The sequence below is a fragment of the Gadus morhua genome, chromosome 11, assembly GCF_902167405.1.
Source record: "Gadus morhua chromosome 11, gadMor3.0, whole genome shotgun sequence".
Taxonomy (NCBI): Eukaryota; Metazoa; Chordata; class Actinopteri; order Gadiformes; family Gadidae; genus Gadus; species Gadus morhua.
Genome location: NC_044058.1, coordinates 18,963,993 through 18,984,640, shown reverse-complemented (window position 1 = coordinate 18,984,640; position 20,648 = coordinate 18,963,993). Strand labels below are relative to the sequence as shown.

The following is a 20,648-nucleotide window of genomic DNA, read 5'->3' as shown; positions in this document are numbered from 1 at the left end:
AGTCACACAACACATGTATCTCCATTAACCTTTACAGGACGCAGGGATTCAATTTGAGGAGAAGTCTTGGGGGGCTGGTCCGGTGAAGTTCGGGAGGGGATACAGAGTAGAAGGAACACTGTCAGAGTTAAGGGGAGAGTGATCTATGGAGTGGGGAGGAGTCGATTGAATCACGGCCACTAGCCCTTGATGAAGTGAAGTAGGGGATGGACACTCCCTGGAGTACCTGGCTCTCACACTTAACCCCAGGGTCTGACGGCCTTCCACTGAGATTAAGTGCTAGAGGCGGAAGGCAGAGTTGAGCCAGTACCCGATTTATCTTTTTTTTTCAGAACTTTTAACCAAAGTTAAGGTTATAAAGTTTTGTAAGACTTTTGTCCTCAGATTCCAGCAGTTTGCTGGAAGAGGTGTACTAAAGTGACCCCTAGACTGAGGATTACAGATGGTGGCTCAGCATGAATCGGTTTAATACAGTCGATGACATGAATCTGTGTATATTTTTGTTGTACTGTATCTCTGTATGGTTTGCGCTGCACGCAAATTACGCAAATTACTAAATGCGAATAAAATCCTGATACTTCATGATATAATATATAACCCTGCTGGGATATTATTACACCACAGGGAAGGGGAGCAAAGCTGTGTCATCTGCATGAGTGGTGGCGTGACCGCCGTCGTATTAACGCGGATAAGGTCGTCATTACACGGCTGAGTGAATGTCGAACCTCTATGGAAGTCTGCCCCGGTCCGCAGAGGACACAGCGAAATACTGCTGACTGCTGTGCACACACAAACAGATGCATTGCACATAAACAACACACACCACACAGTGTTTTGTTATTTCTTGAGTAAAGGCTTGACCTTTGCGGGACATTTTTAAAGTACGTTTATTGTAACTGATGATGTTTACAAGTTGCCCTCTGTGATTTAGCATTATTATTTTGCAAAGACTTTTCTATAGACTTTAACTTTTTTTTTTTACAGCCCCCTAGTAGATGGGACCAGTTGAAAGATTAGGTGTAGCAAGAATGCTGAAACATTGAGTCGAATCTGCAGTGAATGGGAAGCATTTGTTGGCTAATTAGTCTCTCCAAAACACTAAAAGTGCATTAATGTCCATGAATGCTTTGGTACGTGAGCAGGGGGACATTCTAGTCCCCCAGTACAGCTCCGGTGGGAGTCTAAGACGCAGGGTACCCTTGCAGTTTGACTGAAACAAGTTGTTCCGTTTTCACATTATGGGCCTATTTCTGTTTTCGCCATAAAATGCATAAAAGATGTATGCAGGAGGGTTTTATCCACTTCTGTGTACACATGGAGGCGGTTGAGACTGCAAAAACATTATGTACTTTCAACATGGTCTCTTTTGATTTGTTTAAAATTGTGTTGTAATAGATATGAATTCCTTTGAGTGAACTGCAGTCTGCTATAGCTCAGTCTGGCAGTTGGTTCTATGTAATTAACGGCCAGATTGGCCGTCAAGTGCTCTGGAAATGATTTCAAATTCAGTACCGTTACAAGTTACATCCTTCGGAGAGACGGTTGATAGTTGAATTAAATAAAGTAAAGAAATGACTAGTCTATTATATAGAGAAGCCGAGACACCTTATCCCTGCTGAGGCTCCGCTCTTATATTCATTTGAATAACCTTTAGACATATTTTAAAATATAACCACTGTTTGTCCTGAACAGCCTGGGGCCACTTGCTTATGACCATGGCATAAAGGGACTACGACGCTCAATGAAGCGTGCAAGGCAAAAACACAATGCAAGCGATGGAAAATGTGATATTAATATTTGATAATGTCAGAGCAGACACCATGGGGGGGCACTTCTGAACCTTAGAGCCATTCTGATCGGACTCCATCGACGTATATTCACATTTCCTGAGTGAATATGGCAGATAAAGTCCCCCAGTACAATCACTCTCGCACATTCTCTCCAAACTGGTTCCAGCACTGAAGGGTGATGGCTACCAGCTAAGCGGGAACCAGTAGGGTATAGTGTTTAACTTCAGAACAGCCAAATGATTTTTCTCAGCAAAGAGAAAGAATCTTAGAGGTTTTCTTTTATATTTTCTCGAAAAAGAAACCAAGCACAGCGTCAAAAAAGAGGATCTCTGAGCTTACAGTTCATTGTTTGTTTCACTTGGACTAGCAGTGTTTGGTCAGTGTTCAGTGTCAGTGGGGAGATAGACTCCAGGCCAGCGCGACAGGAAAGCATTTGGAAACAGAAGGAGACTGGTGATCACAAACCACAATACCATCTGGTTGCTATGGAAACTACACCAACCAGAGAAACACTCTAAATCGCAGGGTCACACATGAATTAATCCCCTCGAGAGGAGATTTAGACATCTTGTTGTCTGGGGATCATTCCTAGTCGTACAACCTTAGGTTTGATGTCCAAATCCACAACTTTTAAAGCTGTTTTCACACACTTACACTGAATTTAAATGCTGCTCATTGTTTTTTTGGGAATTGGCACTTGGTACTCACTCTGCAAATCAGTGTTTCGTCACAACGTTATGTGACATGATTATGGCAATCCGACTTAAATTGAACCACAAACCTACACTTTTAAATCAAGAGATGGTAACAATGATACAGAACCACATTGCAATTTGCGACAATTCGATAAACAGATCTGTATTCGAGCACTAAAAAGGGCAACACATTTTTCATATGTTCCACTAATTTAGCTAATTTCCATCAGCCAGTGCCAGCACTTAGTGGTGGACACACCAACTTTATCAATTTTAGAATGAGAGAGTCTGGCCTACTTTCTCGCCACAGAGGGCCTAGTGGTTCATAAATCACCCTGGCCCAGAATATCTCTGCTTCACCTCTTCCTCAGCACCATGCCACAGGACACATGCTGGTGAGTCCCTGGCTAATCTCTGTTTTTTAATTAAAATCCATTTGAGGTAAATCATGGGAGTGAACAGTTGGATCTCTGCTTTGTTCCTCTCTCTGGCTGCCATGTTCTCTTAGAGAGCGACCATAACGGCAGCTGTCATGGACGGATGCTATTCCCGTTTCCGGCAGAAACGATTTGTACAGAGTATTGATTTCCTTGTGTCCCAACCCCCACTCGCTCCCCCCTCCCCCCATCCCCGGTCAGGGGAAAGAAGAAAGAACAGAAATGGCGTGTCTTGAGGAGACACTAAAGAGATGTTCGCCCCTGAGGACCCTGATAGAAGTTTGATATAATATGTTTAATATATGATTTGGTTGTAAGGGCTTATGATGAAGAATATGACCATATACACACATATTCATCCATATACCATACATCCGTGCATCCACACATGCAAACACACACACACACACACACACACACCACACACACACAGTGCTGGAAAACGGAAACACAAATCAATCCTTGGCCACATGCTACCGCGTGTCGATCCCAAAATAAGAATTTTGACTGATATTGAGGCTTACCTCTCCTGACGCATTAAGCAAGCCAGATGGCTTTTAAGAGGACCGTATCTAGAGGATCGTCCCTGGGACTTTCTTTTGGATTTCACATTAATAAATATGCCATGCCTCATTTAGAAATTGGCATGTCTGCCGAGAAGGGCTTTGGGGTTTTCTGCTTCTTGATTAGAGTTCACTTTACTATAATTTCCTCTCATTTCGTATGGTGACATTTCGTTTTATGTGATAACTAAATCATAGAGCCCTAATGCTAACACTTGGTGTCACTTTTTAAATAAATGTATGATGTGTAATTCTCCAGTGTTTTATATTTCTTCTTCATCACACAGATTATTAATATTTTTTTCAGAGGGAATAAATTAAATGTGCAACCTTCTACTGACTACTACAGACTATGGGAAGGGTAAAGCTTAATGGGGGGGTCAATATTTTACGATGAAAATACTTCCCCAAACTTCTAAATGCAAATTTCTCGCTCAGCAATCTTCAGTTGAAGCCGTTTTTGTCTACTCGGCTTCGTACTGCCAAATGGAAAAATGATTTCTGCAATCCAGCGGCACTTGATGGCACAAGATCTATAGCTGCCAAACACATTTTAGATTGTCATTTTATGGAACCATACTGCAATGTAGCACCATAAAGTATCCAGTACATATATGTGTGTTATGAATATGAAATATAGATTCAAGCGTCTAATCCCTCGAGGCAATATTGATTTTTATTCAAAATTATGGACACACATTTTCCCCTGATCTCCCTGCATTGCATAGACAAAGTAGTGTTCAGCTTTACTCAGGGGAATATATTCAACTTTAAAGAAAAGCATCTCAGAATACCAGTGATTTGATTTAATCCTTCTGCTGTGTACAACCAGCCCTGAATATAAATAACGATACCCAACTCGCCTCCCCCCGAAGGCAATTTCAAACTCTGAAACACAAAAAAGATTCTTTACCAACTCCTCAAATAGGTTTTCCACAAAGACAATGTAAAGCGCCAGACCCCGTGACCCCTCGAAGCACGCAGACGGATAGTGTATCGCACTGCTCCGGCAATTAAGCTAAGCATTTTATTCATGTTGGGAGTGCGAACAGACTGGCAGGGAGAAAGAGAAAGAGCAATCCCCCAAGTACTAATTAGGCTTGCATGCCGGAGTCTGAAAGCAGAACAAAAACACACAGAAATGATTCCCCATGAACCATCCCTCCAGTGATCGGCTAACCAAAGAGGAGGCAAGAGAGGAAGGGAAGGTACGAGGAGGAAGGAGGATTGGTTTCCTAATCTCGCGCCTGAGGAACTCTTAAGAAAGCTGCAGAATTTTGAAGAACGCTTTAATAGGGTTTGATAAGATAAAAGAAAATTCAAGGCATTAATATTTTACTTGGGTGAAGTAGGAGATTTACTGGTTGCTTTTAACATTTTAAGACACCAATTTCACACACTTCACGAGATAACGCACATTAGCGGACAATCGAGCTATAAGGGTTGCACATAGTGACGTCCCAACGCAGTAACCGCCTCCGTCTTGGAGGTATAGGTTTAGGTATGCATGGTATTATTTGACATTATGGACTGATATTGTTGTATTTGAAACTGCCAATTTATTTCAGCCGAGACATGCAGTAACAACGTTTTGATCAGCCAGGGTTACGGTATACTTTTATTTTGGATTTTGCTTCACTGCAACCCTCCGGAGTCACCACAAAATGGCGAGTATTGACATCAAGAAATCCCATGACACATTCTGAAGACAAATGGCAAGTGAGCTCAAAATAATCTCTCATTACAAAAGCAAAGGGAAATGGGCAAAGTGTCGCGGGTTTAAAGGTCAGCGATGGAGGCACCATGTTCTTGTTATTGGTAATGTTATTTGAGTTGGATTTCACAATGGACTAAAATCCAAAAATAAGTATGGAGACAGACAAAGAGAAAGATTTTAATATAATCAAAAATACTTTGCCTGGGGTCAAAAAGGCCCCATTTAAACTTGGGAAAACAAAACGCCAAAAGCTAGAATACTCATTACGCATACGGTAAGTACTGGTGTAGACTCAGTCCCAGTCTAAATCTAACTTCTCCGAAGTACACACCACACGGGTGAATCAAATGGGCCAATAAACCGAGGGGGAATTACTTGAAATTACTTCAATAATGAATAACACCAAAACTTGTGACACACTGGAACCAAAAAAAGTCACATACTCTTGAAAAGAGTATGAAGTATATTGCCACTTTCCTTAAAACAATCGGGGAAAAAACGAATATGTATTTTACACAGATAAGCAAAGAAAAGCCTCTATTGGGTTTTGAACCCGGAACCTGCAGTGAGGTAAACAGTTAGTGGGGTGCCACCATGGCGGAGTGTTTTATCATCCAACAGCTGCCATTTCTAACGCAGTCGCTCCATGGAGCCCAAAAAAAGATGCTGTAAGCTCAACGCATCCGGCTGCGGCGCTACAGGCGTCACCTGACCACAGTCACCAAACTCATTACTCCCTCCATCTGTCAGTCTGAGCTTTCCACTGCGACTGATAAACATTCCTGCTTTCAAACCGTGCCTGGTTTCAGCCCAAATGGATATCGCTGCCAATACTTCATCTCGGACGAAAGGAGCTTCTTTTGTTGTGCCATTTTTCCATTATCATTTATTTACTTTTTATTTTTATGTGTCTTGAAACGCCATTAAATGTGGAATCATCGATGCACAACAACCAGACATAGGACATTGATACCCTTGAGTTACATAATAGTTACCGCTTACTTTATATGATATGTATAAAACCATATACCCTTGACATAAATGCACAATTCCTTGGTGTAGCTTAGTGTAGCTTAATACCAGTGTAGTATAGCAACAATATTTACTGCTAATAGCTTTATTTAATGCTAGCCTCATAAAATCAATGCTACCTAAGTGTCAAAAAGATTTAAGACTTTTTCTTCGACAGCATGACCGATGCCTTTTTCCATTCATCCAGGTAACAGGAGACCTCATAAGACCTTGATTAATGAAACGTTCCACAGCATCGTCTGGTTTAAGTCTGATTTAGTTATATTCCTGTTCCTTGTTGTTGGAAGATCGACTGACCATCTGTTGCCGGCCAGATTACATTAAAGTGTGCGTCTGATGTACCAAGACCAAGAAATCAGGATGACATAGGTTACACAGGTTATATTAGCAATATTACCATCAACACCACCTGTTGTTATATGACAAATCAAAGGAGAGATACACACAGTAGTGGCACTGGTACCCCTGGGTTCTTTTGAGGACGCAGACTCCAGTGAGAATGTGGACCTCAAATCAAGAGCGAAGAGGAGACAAACGTTTCTTGGTCAGTCTTAAAGAGGGCAATAAATTGTACGGTGCTGTCTTGAGTCACTTAAGGGAAGAACGGAATAAGGTCAAAAAGATGAGTTGACTCTCACCCTTTTTCTCACCTGTTTTTCTCTGCTCTCAGGCGTGCAATTTCCTTAGCCTGACTTTACTTTAAAAAAAGAAAAAAATAGCAATACGTTTTCAACATTTCTAACCCTGACCCTTTTGTTCGAGCAGGCTGAGGGGAAAGCAATCAAGAGTAGCCAATAACCGCATGGTCCTATACTGAGCTCCTAACATCAATGTTTCACGATGAATTAAAGCTTCATTATGGATTGAGAGCAAAATGTTGTGCATTAAAGGTCCCTCGGCATATGTCCAACTACTACACTGCATCCCTTTTACACATGCACACGCGCACCCACACACACACATACGCACGCTCGCACCCACGCACACAAACATACTCACGAATGCGTCGTCAGGATTTGCAATGAATACTTTAAGGGATTTGTACATCAGTTTGAAAATCACCGTCGTTGAATTTGCAAATATGGTAGGAAATGCCTCTCAAAAGAATAATAAAAAACATATCGCTACATCATCCAACATAACGAGAGCTCATAATTTATTTAAGGATTGAAAAAGTCAATCTACAAGCCACTCAACTTCTCATCCATCAATTGAGGTTCTGACGCAGTGTACCTTATGGTGGTGATGTGAAAACTCTCAGGAAAGACAGACTGACGCTGTGGGTGTTAAATCCATTTTAGTGGTTGCTGACAGCAGCTTTTATAGTTCTGATTTGCAGCAGTCATAGAAAAATGCTAGCTTGAGCATGTTCCTGGAATCATTGTGCTTCCTCCTTCCGAGGAGATCCGAGATTAAACCGACCTGGGAAAGAATGCTAAAACACTAGAGAACTATCGAATAATGACTTCAGTTCAGTTGATTTTACATTTAACCTTTAAGTTAATTTCTCGTGACCAAAACTTTCACTTCTGCTTACGCCAATAATAATTTGACTTCATAAATCTATGAGTCGCCATTAGAGGATATTCAGGAATATATTTGTCCTGTCAGCGTTTTCACTTGAGATCATGAGTCATATGATATTGTTGAACGGTCTCTGCATCCCGTGATTGGAAGTCGGCCAATCGATGGGTGTAAACGGTCTGGAAAACGTAATGGGGATGCCCTGTGTGACCGCGCTCAAGGTATTAGCAACTCATCCCCCTTTCAGTGACCTTCAGAGAGCAGGCACTTTTCTTTTTAAACAGTCCACCTTCCCTCATTATTCAGCCTCATGCATCCTCTGCGGTCCCTCTCTCCCTCCCCCCTCCCTCCCCACCAATAGCGTTCAAGCAGGGCTCTTTTCACGCCTACACCTCCCCCTGTGCGACGGTGAAGTCGCTTTGTCATTGACAGCATACCTCCCCGGTCCCCGAGGTGTCCATTAAAAATCTGGGACGGCGCGGTTGAAGAAGACAAGGATGACACCGATTCCATCCTTATTGCCATTATCTAATCAGTCTTAGTGAAGCTTCTCTTCACTGTAATTGCAGCTGAAAAGTAGCCGCGAAGGAACACAGTGGCAGCTTCCCACAGCCTTTTAGTCATCTCTCTGCATGTCCTTTCGGTTGGAAGGCAATCATTAGGAGAGCCTCAGCACACATTTGGAAGGCAACAAAGATCAGCCTGGCTTTCAGAGCGCTCTCCATCGGCTATCTCCAGGGTGCATCCATTATTTCCTGAACAGCTCTTGAAAAAGCTGTTTTCTTTTTCATTTCGCCCTATTTTTGTTCTTGTGGAATCCCTTCCACTGATACCACCGCCCCAGACGTCTTTGGCTGGTTCTCATCATAGAACCATGCAAAAGCAATGATTGAATGTCCTACCTCAACTTCAAACACATTTTATTTCCAGCTACAAGCCACTCTGTATTAGAGCCGTTCATTGGAGCATGCTGAGTTATAACGTCCCAATAAATAAATTTGTTACTGAACCTGTTTTAGTGTGTGCGTTTTAGTGTGTAGTGTGTGCAACTGGTTGAGTGTGCCAAACCCAGATTTTTTTTGTAAAGTGAATGGATAAAGAATGAGCTCAGAGGTTTGCTGTAACGTAAATGAGCGGGGTAATTAAAAGGTATTTTTCTGTGTCATGCTGTCTTTAAAGTCGAAATGTGTAACATTTTAACTAGCTCGTAGCTCATAATAATTACCTGGAAGTAGGTGTAGTCAATGCTGATGGAAAGGGATTTCAATAATGAGATCAATAAAATTCCATCGTATAGTTGCTTTATTCTAAATCTTAAAAAGGCTGGCCAGCCAGTAGCTCTTTCAATAAATACAAGAATCTTCCTATTGACACGCCCTAAACTGCTCCCATTTATGCAACCCAGCCAGTCGAGTTGCAACCGTTCACATCACACAGTCTCACAGCTACTTAGTGGAAAAAACACTGCTGTTTAGGTTTGAATTCTGAAAATCTCCTGACTATTAACTGGGAGGGGCTCATCTTACACATTGCGACTTTAAAATGATTGTAACATGCATTTGAAGGTCTCCTGTGTTAACCTATGCCATTGTATGTTGAGTGGCGGACAACGACAGACACATAGAATCCCAACCCACAAGTTACACCCAAAGCTCAAACCTCTGAAAACATAAAATTGCACCGCAATCTCTTTTTAATTGTGTCACAATATTTACAGAACCATGATTCATTTAGTACCTCTAATACTACTATTTCCATAAACTAGGCTGTCAGCTAACTAGCCAGTGTGAGGACAAAGCTGTCGACCCGTAGCCATTAAGTCAGAGGAAACATAATTCCATGAGGGACCTCACAAGGTGAGTGTGTCAGCAATATGCACAGGAGATACAGCACACACACATACACACACACACACACACACACACACACACACACACACACACACACACACACACACACACACACACACACACACACACACACACACACACACACACACACACACACACACACACTAACCGTGAAGAGAGATAGGGGGGGAACAGACTGTCCTTTCAGTTATATTTCACTGTCACCTTGTCAATCATCAGCAACGAAGATGCTGCAATCTTTGACACATGAGAATAGATTGCTTTGACGCAACACAACTTGAACGCAAACGTGTTCAAAAGATTATTCCTGACTTAAATGACACCCGGTTCTGTGCGGCGTCTGTGATCACCACCTACTGTGAATAAGATGACGAATAAATCTACTTATTCGAGGCAAGACGGCTCGAAAAATGAAAGCTGGATTTCGTTATTCATCACAGATTCCTGGGACTTTTTCCAAAGTTATTCCAACGGCACACTTAGTGATATTTATTCATGTTCTGTCAATTTTGGCCTCCATCCTCATTAATATATTCTGGTTTGATTCTATGTTTGCTTTGGTGGCGCTTCTCTAACCTTGATATTAACAGAATATGATGAGAATCAAAACAGGACAGCCCAAAGCATCTGTTCAGGAGACTACCATCTGGCCACCGTCTCGCTCTGAAAAGTAATAACGTCCGGCGAGGATCGCGTACCCCGACATGGACGATCCAAAAACGTCTCGATGTGACGATGAGTCATGCTGCATTTTCCGGATGATTCTCAGCTAATCCCCCATTATGTACTAACGAGGACTGGGGACAATCATTAATCTTCTGATTGAATGTCCTCTCAGCAGAAAGAGAAGAAGAAGAAGAAGAAGAAGAAGAAGAAGAAGAAGAAGAAGAAGAAGAAGAAGAAGAAGAAGAAGAAGAAGAAGAAGAAGAAGAAGAAGAAGAAGAAGAAGAAGAAGAAGAAGAAGAAGAAAAAGAAGAAGAAGAAGAAGAAGAAGAAGAAGAAGAAGAAGAAGAAGAAGAAGAAGAAGAAGAAGAAGAAGAAGAAGAAGAAGAAGAAGAAGAAGAAGAAGGAGGAGGAGGAGGAGGAGGAGGAGGAGGAGGAGGAGGAGGAGGAGGAGGAGGAGAAGAAGAAGAAGAAAATAATTGATTCCTGTGGATCAAGAGAAAAATGACAGAATGGGGTATAGGATGGGGATGGGACTGGAACCCATCCGTATGTGTTGCCATGGTAACCCGTTATGAAGCAATAAGTAATTCCCCTTAAATCGACCAGGGCAAAACAAACTCTTCTGAAGAGTCCTCTCAATAAAACAAATACGGTTTTGTACCATTATGAACTATGAATATTTAAACGACAATCATTATGTGCCATGATCATATCCATCATCATCAAATCTCTAACTTCCTTGATAGAACCGTCCCAGCCTTCTGTCTTCGAGTACACATACTGGTCCATACTATTACACCAAACTAATCATCCATACTATAACACTCATGCATACAGTTTGTACCATTTGTTATGTTTTATATGGGCCTATGTCTGCCCACCCAGCCCGGTTTATCTCTCCTGGAAGGAAGATTAATCTCTTGAGTATGAAAATACTCTTCTAGGCAGTCAAAGCAAAACTTAAGTTGGACCATCTATTACAGCGTACATCAAACTACGATCAATTCCATGTTTGTCGGCAGTGACATCCTTCATCTAAGGGCTGCTGCTGCTGCTGTGGGCCAGAACATGGTGTGGGCAGATCAACACCGTATTTAATCTATAATTCTCAGTCCCCATACTGCTCCCCGTTCATAACACACTAAATCATGTGCAATGACCAGTGACCATCCACATTTAATCATGTGTGTCCCTTAGCAATGTTCTAGTTGTTGTGTGGTTCATGTATCCCCACTAGAGAGATTATATCCTGAGATGAATGTATCTTGTGAGAGGAGTTAACACAGATTTTTGCCAGGCTTCTGAAGGTATGCAGACTTTCTTTGTTCGAGACTGCAGACGATAGAATACTGCATTGTTTTTACTAGTCGTCCTATCCACCACGAATAGAACAAATGTCCGTACCGAATGTGCAACCATAACACAGGTGAGTGCCCACACACACACACAAACACACACACACACACACACACACACACACACACACAGACACGCCACACACAAACACACACACAACAAACAGTCGCCACACACAAAAACACACACACATATAAATGCACACATACAGAAGCACATACACAGACAATCAGACACACCACAGACACAGACAGACACACGTACATACACACACAAACAGACACACGCACACACACACACACTAACACACACAACACACACACACACTAACACACACACCTCACACTCCCAAAGTAGCTTGCTGCCGAGAAAAGGGATATTTTGGATCACATGTTCTTTTGGCTGATGTGACTTTTTGCTTATCTCCCTGCTCTGTTTGTACGCCACTTCCATAACAACCAAGACCTTCGCTTCCAGGGTGGAAATAATTGCCCTAGGTCAAAGGTCAATAATAAAGCGCCGTAATTGCTCAAAATGGATAATGAAGGGAAGATTTGGAATAAACTCAGACAAGCATGGACCCATACAATCACATGTAGGCTTCGACAACGAAAAAAAGGGCGAAGTCTTACTTTAAGGCCAGGTTAAGACCCCATGTGAGTAAGGCATTCCAGTGGGAGACAATGCTCATGGAATGTCTGGTGGGTCGCAGTGCTTGCTGTTTAGTGCGTTCCACACCCACATTAACGGGCGTGGCACCAGAGACACGTGTATCGAGTATGGAACTTGAGTACTGTACCATGTGCATTTCTGAGATGAGTGTTACAAGGGATTCATGTTGAACCAGGGCTTGACTCACCCTTGTATAGGGTGAAGGGTGTATTCACAAGTTATGCTGAGAACAGTGAGAATAAGCTGAAAGCTGCAAACCAAAATATCTGTGTTTTGGTTAATTAGCAACAGGAAACTTAAGTACAATGGCCAATAGTAGCGGGAAATACAGATTAATCCCAGAATGTTGTATATTGGCACTGGCATGCTTACAGACCCATAATTAATTACCTTTGTGAGCTACACTTGTTCAAAGGCAGTTGTACATCAATGATAAATGGGAATTTCGTAGGGTGCATCAAATCTGATCAGCATCTGAAAGAATTTGTGGTAGCGTATAGGCAAAGGGATAGCAGGTAACAAGCCACTGAATAAATCACACTATTTATTAGTATACAAAGTATATATACATACAGTATGTTTATGAAAGACAAACAATCCCAGAACCAACTGTATTTTATTGGTTTCATTATGCCATGTTATTTTCTCGTCCAAAGCGACTACATGAGTAGTAGTGTTCCCTGTTCTAGAGGAGGACCAGAGTCTATGAATGTTATGACTTAGACTTCCATTAGTGTCATGCAGGTCCACCTGAGGATACACAGAACACAGCGCCGGCTTGCTTCACCCAGCTGTCATGAGACTGAAACTGACTCCAACAGAGCAGCATTGTGGGCTACACAGAGTCCCAATCTTTGGTGTCTTTTGATGTCTAATAACAGCAGTTCTTCCTTTACAGTAATGAAGACAGGAATTATTCATTATATGCTTGTGTGTGTGTGTGTGTGTGTGTGTGTGTGTGTGTGTGTGTGTGTGTGTGTGTGTGTGTGTGTGTGCATGCGTGTGTGTGAATGTGTGCAGATGTGTGTATTTGCATGTGTGTATGTGTCTGTGTACCTATCCTATTCTTTTTCTTCTTCCGTCAGTGGAAGTGAAATGTACATCATCTTCCTGCGCAGGCTTCTGTCAAACCAAACCATCCCAGATAACGAGGACCATTCCCTGGGGAAACGAGAGCAGGGCCTTCGCTATGAAAAACCCGTGAAAATCCTCTGTATATTTTCACAGTATTCTTCATCACTCTCCCCTCTCTTACATAATACCATACGCTATGCCTTTTCTCCCAATTATCGATGTCGTAAAATGTACCATTCTATCCCGTCTTTTTAATGTGCTGCACAGTTATGGGAAACAAACCCTGAAACCAATGCCTTTGCAAGTCATCCACACACACTCTGTGTAATGTGTTCATCATTCTAGTTAGCCGCTAATTATCAATTGTGTTAATCAACACTTTGTCACGAGCCAATAAGCAGAGAAAATCAACCAGTTAAGTGATTCAGGTGCTATTCTTGCTCGAAAGCAAAGAACTCACAAGCTATTTTGCTGTAATATTATCTGGTGAAACTAGTGGTATGAGACAGAGGCTGAAAACTATTTTGGAAATTGTGTGACAGTCCAACGGCATGGACTGGATAGCTGACCTATGGACAATACATCATCTATCTGCAATATACTGAGTATATACTTCTTAACTATCCATCTGAAAGAGTAGAGAGGTGAAGTTGTACACACGGTTACCGTCACTTCATCCCACTCACAGAAACACGTTTCTATTGAAGAGAGAATACCTTCCTTTTGAACCCAAACCCTGAGTCCCCTTGTAAAATGGATCCCATTAGACACCTCTCGAAGGTTAAACGTCTTCTCTTGACCTGCTCATTAAGCGCTGATGCCATTCTCCACTAATTGAACCTGAAGTGACGGGGAACTTAGAGGGGCTGGCGGCCAGCGGACACTCCAAATAAAAGACTACATCCAATTTAAGATAACCATTAGATGACTTGAAGCACCAGTCGTCTCTGTAGCTTTGATAAAAGACACGGTTTCTCAGCAGTACGTTTGCAACTTTTTCAAACACCCGTTTCGATTTTCTAAAACCGGGGCGCAACGCGGGAAAGAAACGCCTCAAAGAACTGTGAAGTGATGCATGCTGGGCATCCATGGCCCGAGTCAGTGGTGCTTGCTGGTATTCACAATAGGTGCAAATGGCCCCCGGGTGGAAACATGATAGCCAGCAGAGCACAAACTGTTTAGTATGAGGCTGCACTTTCTGAGGCTGCTGCTGCTTTTAACCCTCGGCCATTCCTCTCTCTGAGAGCCAAGTGCTGTGCACTGCAGGACCGCCGTAGCCAGGGTCTCATGGTTCAGGGAGGGGGGCGATTCACTCAACACCTGCGAGGGCAAAAGGGGGCTGAAGAGTCCGTGCCGTAAAGAGTCGAATCAGGCCACTGTTGCTAATGCACTACCACAATCCTATCCCTGCTGCAGTACCGTAGTTGCGTTACAAACGGTACAGGGCATGGCATTAAATGGCTAAAAAAAGCCGAAGTGCATAGGAAACGACAATGAAAAGTGAGTACGGATATAAGATCTTTCCCAATGTTATTCCCAGATGGACAGTTATGAATGATGCATTCAAATTATTATATAGAACCTGCCAAAATTCCCTGGTTCAATATAAATATTGTATTTTATCACAATATTAGAATTCATTGTATTATATTACAATATATTATTGTATTGTATTTTTGCATTATAAATAAAACTTAATCAATCAATCAATTAAATAGAGGAACCGAATATGATCAAACTCAGGGAAAGAGAAATGGTAGTTCTGGGCAATGTGAATCAGACTGGCTCTGTGGGGTGGAAACATCGCGTGACCATGAGTCAGAAGTTCTGTGTTTTCATTTCATAACCCGGTCAAAGAACTCCATCCCGTGGAATTCTTAGCCCCCTAAAAAGAACGTAAGTTTACTTTTCCACCAAGCTTATTCCAAAGTAGCAACCAATAAATAACATAATAATATTAAAATCACCATAACACACCATACATACCTTGCGCGATGGCCATGGACTCGAACCGGTGTAGTTCTCGCAGCAGAACGTTGCGCTCTGACGGGTGAAGGCTATAAATAAACTCTTTGGCGCTCTGCGGTGAGTTCAGGGGCTCCATGGGCTCCTTCAGAGGATGGGTCCCCAGGTGGCGACTCTGCACGGACGACGCCGACACCAGCGCGCATGGCGGCGGCGGCGGCGGAGCGGCAGCCGAGCGGTCCGGAGTGGTGTGGATGCAGCGGGCAGTCCTCACAAGCCCGCTGCCTGACGCAGGCGAGAGAGCCGACCGCAGTAGAACTCTGTGCAGACAGGGCAGCATTTCCGAGGGAATGGAGTAGCCAGGCGCCGAGCAATAACCTAGGAAGAAAGGGAACGAAGACGGGAAGAATGGATTACTAATCGTCCACAACGCTGGTGGATGTCCCGTTCACGGTCGATCTGTTCATGGCTGATGCATGTCCACATCACCAGGTCAGGTAGAAACACAATATGTCGCCCCGGATGGGTGATACTGAAGGGTTATTTCAGGACAAATCCTCAGGCCTTGTAAACCGAGAAAGAAGACCCTTTTACAATTTGTTCAAATTGCGGCTTAGTTGAGCCCCGATATGAACAAAGCGGGCTAAAAACTATCGGTGTGGCGGTGTGATGCCTGTCAAAAGCAATGGCAAGTTGTCGTAGGACGCACCTTAGTTGATGCTGTGCCGTCCCGTCCAGATGTCCAACGGTAACCTTCGCAGTGCGTCGCTGATCCGCTGCATGCGTTTGAGTTCAGCTGCTCTATGACTCTGGGAGGAATATCAGCTGGCAAATCGCTGCGATGGATTGAACAGCAATGCCATTTTCCAAAGGAATACACACATAAAACGTTACCTCTACAACAGCTCCGGAGGATGGGAGGAGGGACACTAGTGCTGGATCCCGAGCCGAGCCTACTGTACAACCCCAGGCTTGTTGTCCAATCAGAGCGCTCGTGTCATCCCTGCGTCATCATGACGTTGATGTAAAACGTACTGACCTACTGACGGATGATCATCACCGTATAGGCTACCGTGTTTTTATGCCAACAGTTTATTGTCAAGGCACATCACATCGAGACCGAGTAATATACATCGTCTAACGTGGAGGAACAACGTATCTTCATAGGTCCTCAAGGGAAATTTAGTTAACTTTTGGTTTTACATAAAACCCTGTCAGCGATTTAGATAAATAATAACTTCGGGATGCTCAGAAGGAGGTTCCTTTGCTTGAGAATGGGCGGCACTTTCAGTTATATGGGTGAGGTACGAGATAGGGGCGGGAGTTCCGGTTGGGGGATATCCGATTTCGTTTCTGATGTGTCCTAAAACTCCATATTTATTGTCCCTTTCGTCGTCGTTGTTGTTGGTTACGGTTTTTGTTATTTGTGGGTCCTGACACGTCATTATCCTTCTCCCTCCACGTCCCGGTAAGGTAGCTGTTAACTGGGGTACACAGCTCACAGGAAGTTAGGTACACAGCGCGTAGGAATCAAGTTATCCCGAGATAACCGGGAAAACCCTACAATGCAGGATCCCTTCCAAGCGTAACTACAACCTCCACTCTCTTAACACCTTGGCAAGACAACAGGACATCCCGGAGAGAAAGATTATTCCCTGTGGATTTCCATGTTTGGAAACTTGAGCTCTTCAAGAAAACCACACTCACTCATTATTTCTTAAAGTTCATTTCTGAAATGAATACGTTGAAGTAAGTTAGTCCTTACTACTGTGGGTAGTAGGATAAGGCAAGTAGGCTAGGGTGTAGCAGCATATAGCCTACTATTATACAGGCGTGCCACGCAACCATCTGTATTTACATGTAGGGCTTTCCGTGCAAATCAGGTGTTTTTTCGCCAACTCGACAGATAGAAAGTTTATGACGTCAGGTCTCGGGGCTGTTGAGACGTCATCACCACACACTACAGACCAACCCATCCCATCCGCGTCATTTTATTGCCACCTCATAGAGATCATCTTTATTTATTTAAATTATTCATTGGTGTTGCCTCCAGCGGGTCCTAGTGGGCAAAATAAAACATTACATTTTAGGAAAGCCATCTTACACCTCCAAGACTCATCCATATACTGCATCCATTAATTATGTCTGTATAGGCTACACGGCGTAGTCCTCGACCTAGACCGTATCAAATACATTAACATAGGCCCACAGACATAAAACACTCCTAAATATGAAAAGGTGGAATCCTCAGGGAACAATTAAACCTGAGGTGCGACTAAGCCTGCTTCAGATCAAAGATTAAGGCCCCGTCCACACGGAGCCGATCTTTTGGTGAAACCGCATTCTTGTGCGTTTCGGCCGACCGTCCAGACGGAGCCGGCGAATCCGGTGCCCGAAACCTCACATTTCTTAAACCACCCTCGGAGTTTCAAATCTATCCGGACCTATGCGGTTTCGTCTCCCCAAGCATTGAATTATTTATTAATTATTTTATTGTATTATTTTTGTAGCTTTAACTAAAGCCCCTTGATTAGTTTAATGACTAATTGTACATTAAAAAGTATTTCTGCTAAATGTAAAACGTTGAATCTCCTCGTGACTGAATGACAGCGCGCAGGCTGTATGCGCGCAGGCTTGATGCGCTCCACTTTTTTCTGTGGAGAACCAGCGCCTTGAATATTTACTAAAGCATCTACAGCTCGATGCGGTTTCGGAATGGAGATATTCCTGAACTGCATAAAATGAAACTGGATCGTTTTCGCCCGTGAATTGATTCTTTGGTCTGAATTGGGCTTTAGTACAACCTCTCTTGCATGTCATTCAGTTTCTACCAAGCTTCCTCTGGGCTCTGAGGTCAAAGGTCATGAGCCGAAAGAGCCGACACCACCTCTATAGACCTGCACCCTCATGTCACACCAGCCCCTCTTTGGTGGCCCAGATATCGTGTTGTGTTGGTCCTTCTTTGTCATTGCCATGAGCTCCTAACGTGACTAGGCCTATCTATCACAAATATATATTCAATTTTTTGCGCACATATCGTATCAAATAGAATAGAACGACCGTCACCTTTGGTGTAGGATTTCTATTACAGGTCATTCATTATATTTCCAATTCATTTTTGGGAACATCCGGGATGTAGAAAAAATATTAGTCTCATTGTGAAAACAGAAAGGATAAGAAAGGGGCTATACCCCAGAAGCCAAAACCCTTATCACGTATGTTATGTGCATCATGAACACAAATCATTGAAATGTTGGACACCAGGAAGACTTAAGGTCAAGCAATTCAATTGCGATTAAAAAAAAGCTCTAAAACGAACCATAGCTTAACCAATTTTTTGTATACATCACTGCTGCCCTCTAGGGGCGTTCAAGGCAAAACATACAATTTGAGCCAAAACCATATTTGTTCATTTGAATTTGATCCCATAGAGCTGATCCTGGAAAATGATTAATATTTCCTCTCCCTTTCCAGCTATACTGTGTGATCCTTTCGTTATGTCAGTAGACAAACTAAATCGAATGAAATATAAAATAACTGGTATATAAAGTAAGTAAACAAAAACATTGTGTGAGGTCACGGTAGGCCTATATTGAATAAATCGTAATAAAAAAACAGTCTTGACCATGAGGAATAACAGTCCTTATTGTTGGACTATAATCGTATAAATCCGCTTAGAAATACTGCTAGAAAATGCACTAAAAGTACTTTTATGACTTAAAGTAGCCTATGCAAAGCTCAAGTAAAGGCCCTCGGAGTTCTAGGAGGACCATAGGCCTACTCTCATATCAATGAACCATTCATTAATTATCGTCAGGATAATTATCTGTGTCATTTTCTTACAAAAATAAGACCGTCATTTGGGAAAAAAAACAGGAGTAAAATCCTATGTTTTGACTCCGCCGATCAGTTTGTGAACGGTCTGCACCACTGCGCCAAACAGGTGGCGTTTCTTCGGGACGTCTGAGTAGAGGGGTTTCTGGTTGCCTACACTCCTCGTCCTCGACGTCATGACGAAGGGACACCGGCGGCGAGGTGTGTGTGGACGGTGTGGACGTGCAGCGTCCACACCCACCCAATATGTCCACGGTCCACCCACGTAAACTGTTTTCAGACGTTGATTTTGATGGCCGTAACCAAGAGAGAGTTAGTCTTCTCTTCTCGGACACTTATAGCATAACGCCAGATATAGGCCTACAACACATTATAATACTCGTACACAACGACGGTACTAGAAAAGTATTACAGAGTTTCCGCATGTCCCCTTCCCGCCCACACCCCTCTTTCTAAGAACTGAAATGCTCAAAATGATTTTTTTTAATCACCAGTTGGAACAGCTGCTTCCCTTTTACGCTTTAACGCCTGCGCTGAAGCGCATTTATTTAAAGGCCACTGCTGACCAGGCGTGTGTGGCTTTGGGAGCTGAACACTGCCCTCTAGTGGTGAATATCGATTGTGTATCATCGGAAAAGAGCGGGAATGAAACTTTCTCATTATAGTGGTGGTGCTTGATTAGGGTACCGGATAGGAAACCGTGATTACGGTTAAGATGAGCTGTAGGGCAGGCTATATGCTCAAATAGAGATGGTATATTTATGTTTGAGGTAAAGTCAATAACTATATTGGCACTTACCATTGTAGTTATAGCAATGGTATAGACAAGGTCGTTATTTGCCATAGAGGGCCATATAAACCCACATTTTCAAAGCATAGTCATCGAAAGGAATCGACTCCCATTCCCATAGTATACTTTTATACATAAGTATAACTGGTGTCTCTATTTGTATACATGCATGTACAATGGAAACACGGTGAACTATTCAGACTGTTTTTCGCAACAGTTCAATATACATGACAGACATAACAGCAGAAGGTTGTCCTGGTAACCGGTCAGTCTGCAGGTGAAGAAGGCATTGCCATCAGACTCTCCCCTTTCAAAACAGTCTAAATATACACCCACCAGCTGCTGCTGCCTGCCACAGTTTTAGTGTGTGTGTGTGTGTGTGTGTGTGTGTGTGTGTGTGTGTGTGTGTGTGTGTGTGTGTGTGTGTGTGTGTGTGTGTGTGTGTGTGTGTGTGTGTGTGTGTGTAGGCATGCACGATTTCCAATGTGTGCAGCCTAGAGCCTTGTGCAAAAGGATTAGCAGGAGTCAAATGTGGATAGTGAGAGGGGATCACAGTAAACACATCTTTTCTTTTCCTGTAGCCGATGGCTAGTAGCCAATCGATATAGCCAATGCCTAGTAGCTAATCTATTTAGTCGTTGCAAACGTTTTTTAAACATTAT

The 20,648-nt window shown here is 42.8% G+C and overlaps 1 protein-coding gene across 1 annotated transcript in view; it reads right to left on the bottom strand.

Annotated features, from left to right (window-relative positions):
- LOC115553403 (transmembrane protein 65) overlaps positions 1 to 16,354 on the bottom strand; it is a 35,828-nt gene extending 19,474 nt beyond the window's left edge. Inside the window, exons 1-2 of the mRNA XM_030369586.1 lie at positions 16,072 to 16,354; positions 15,384 to 15,740 (exon numbers count right to left, since the gene is read on the bottom strand). Of these exons, the coding sequence (XP_030225446.1) occupies positions 15,384 to 15,702 (319 nt within the window). The 5' untranslated portion in view covers positions 15,703 to 15,740; positions 16,072 to 16,354. The remainder of the gene's footprint in view (positions 1 to 15,383; positions 15,741 to 16,071) is intronic.
- Between the last annotated feature and the right edge of the window lie 4,294 nt (positions 16,355 to 20,648).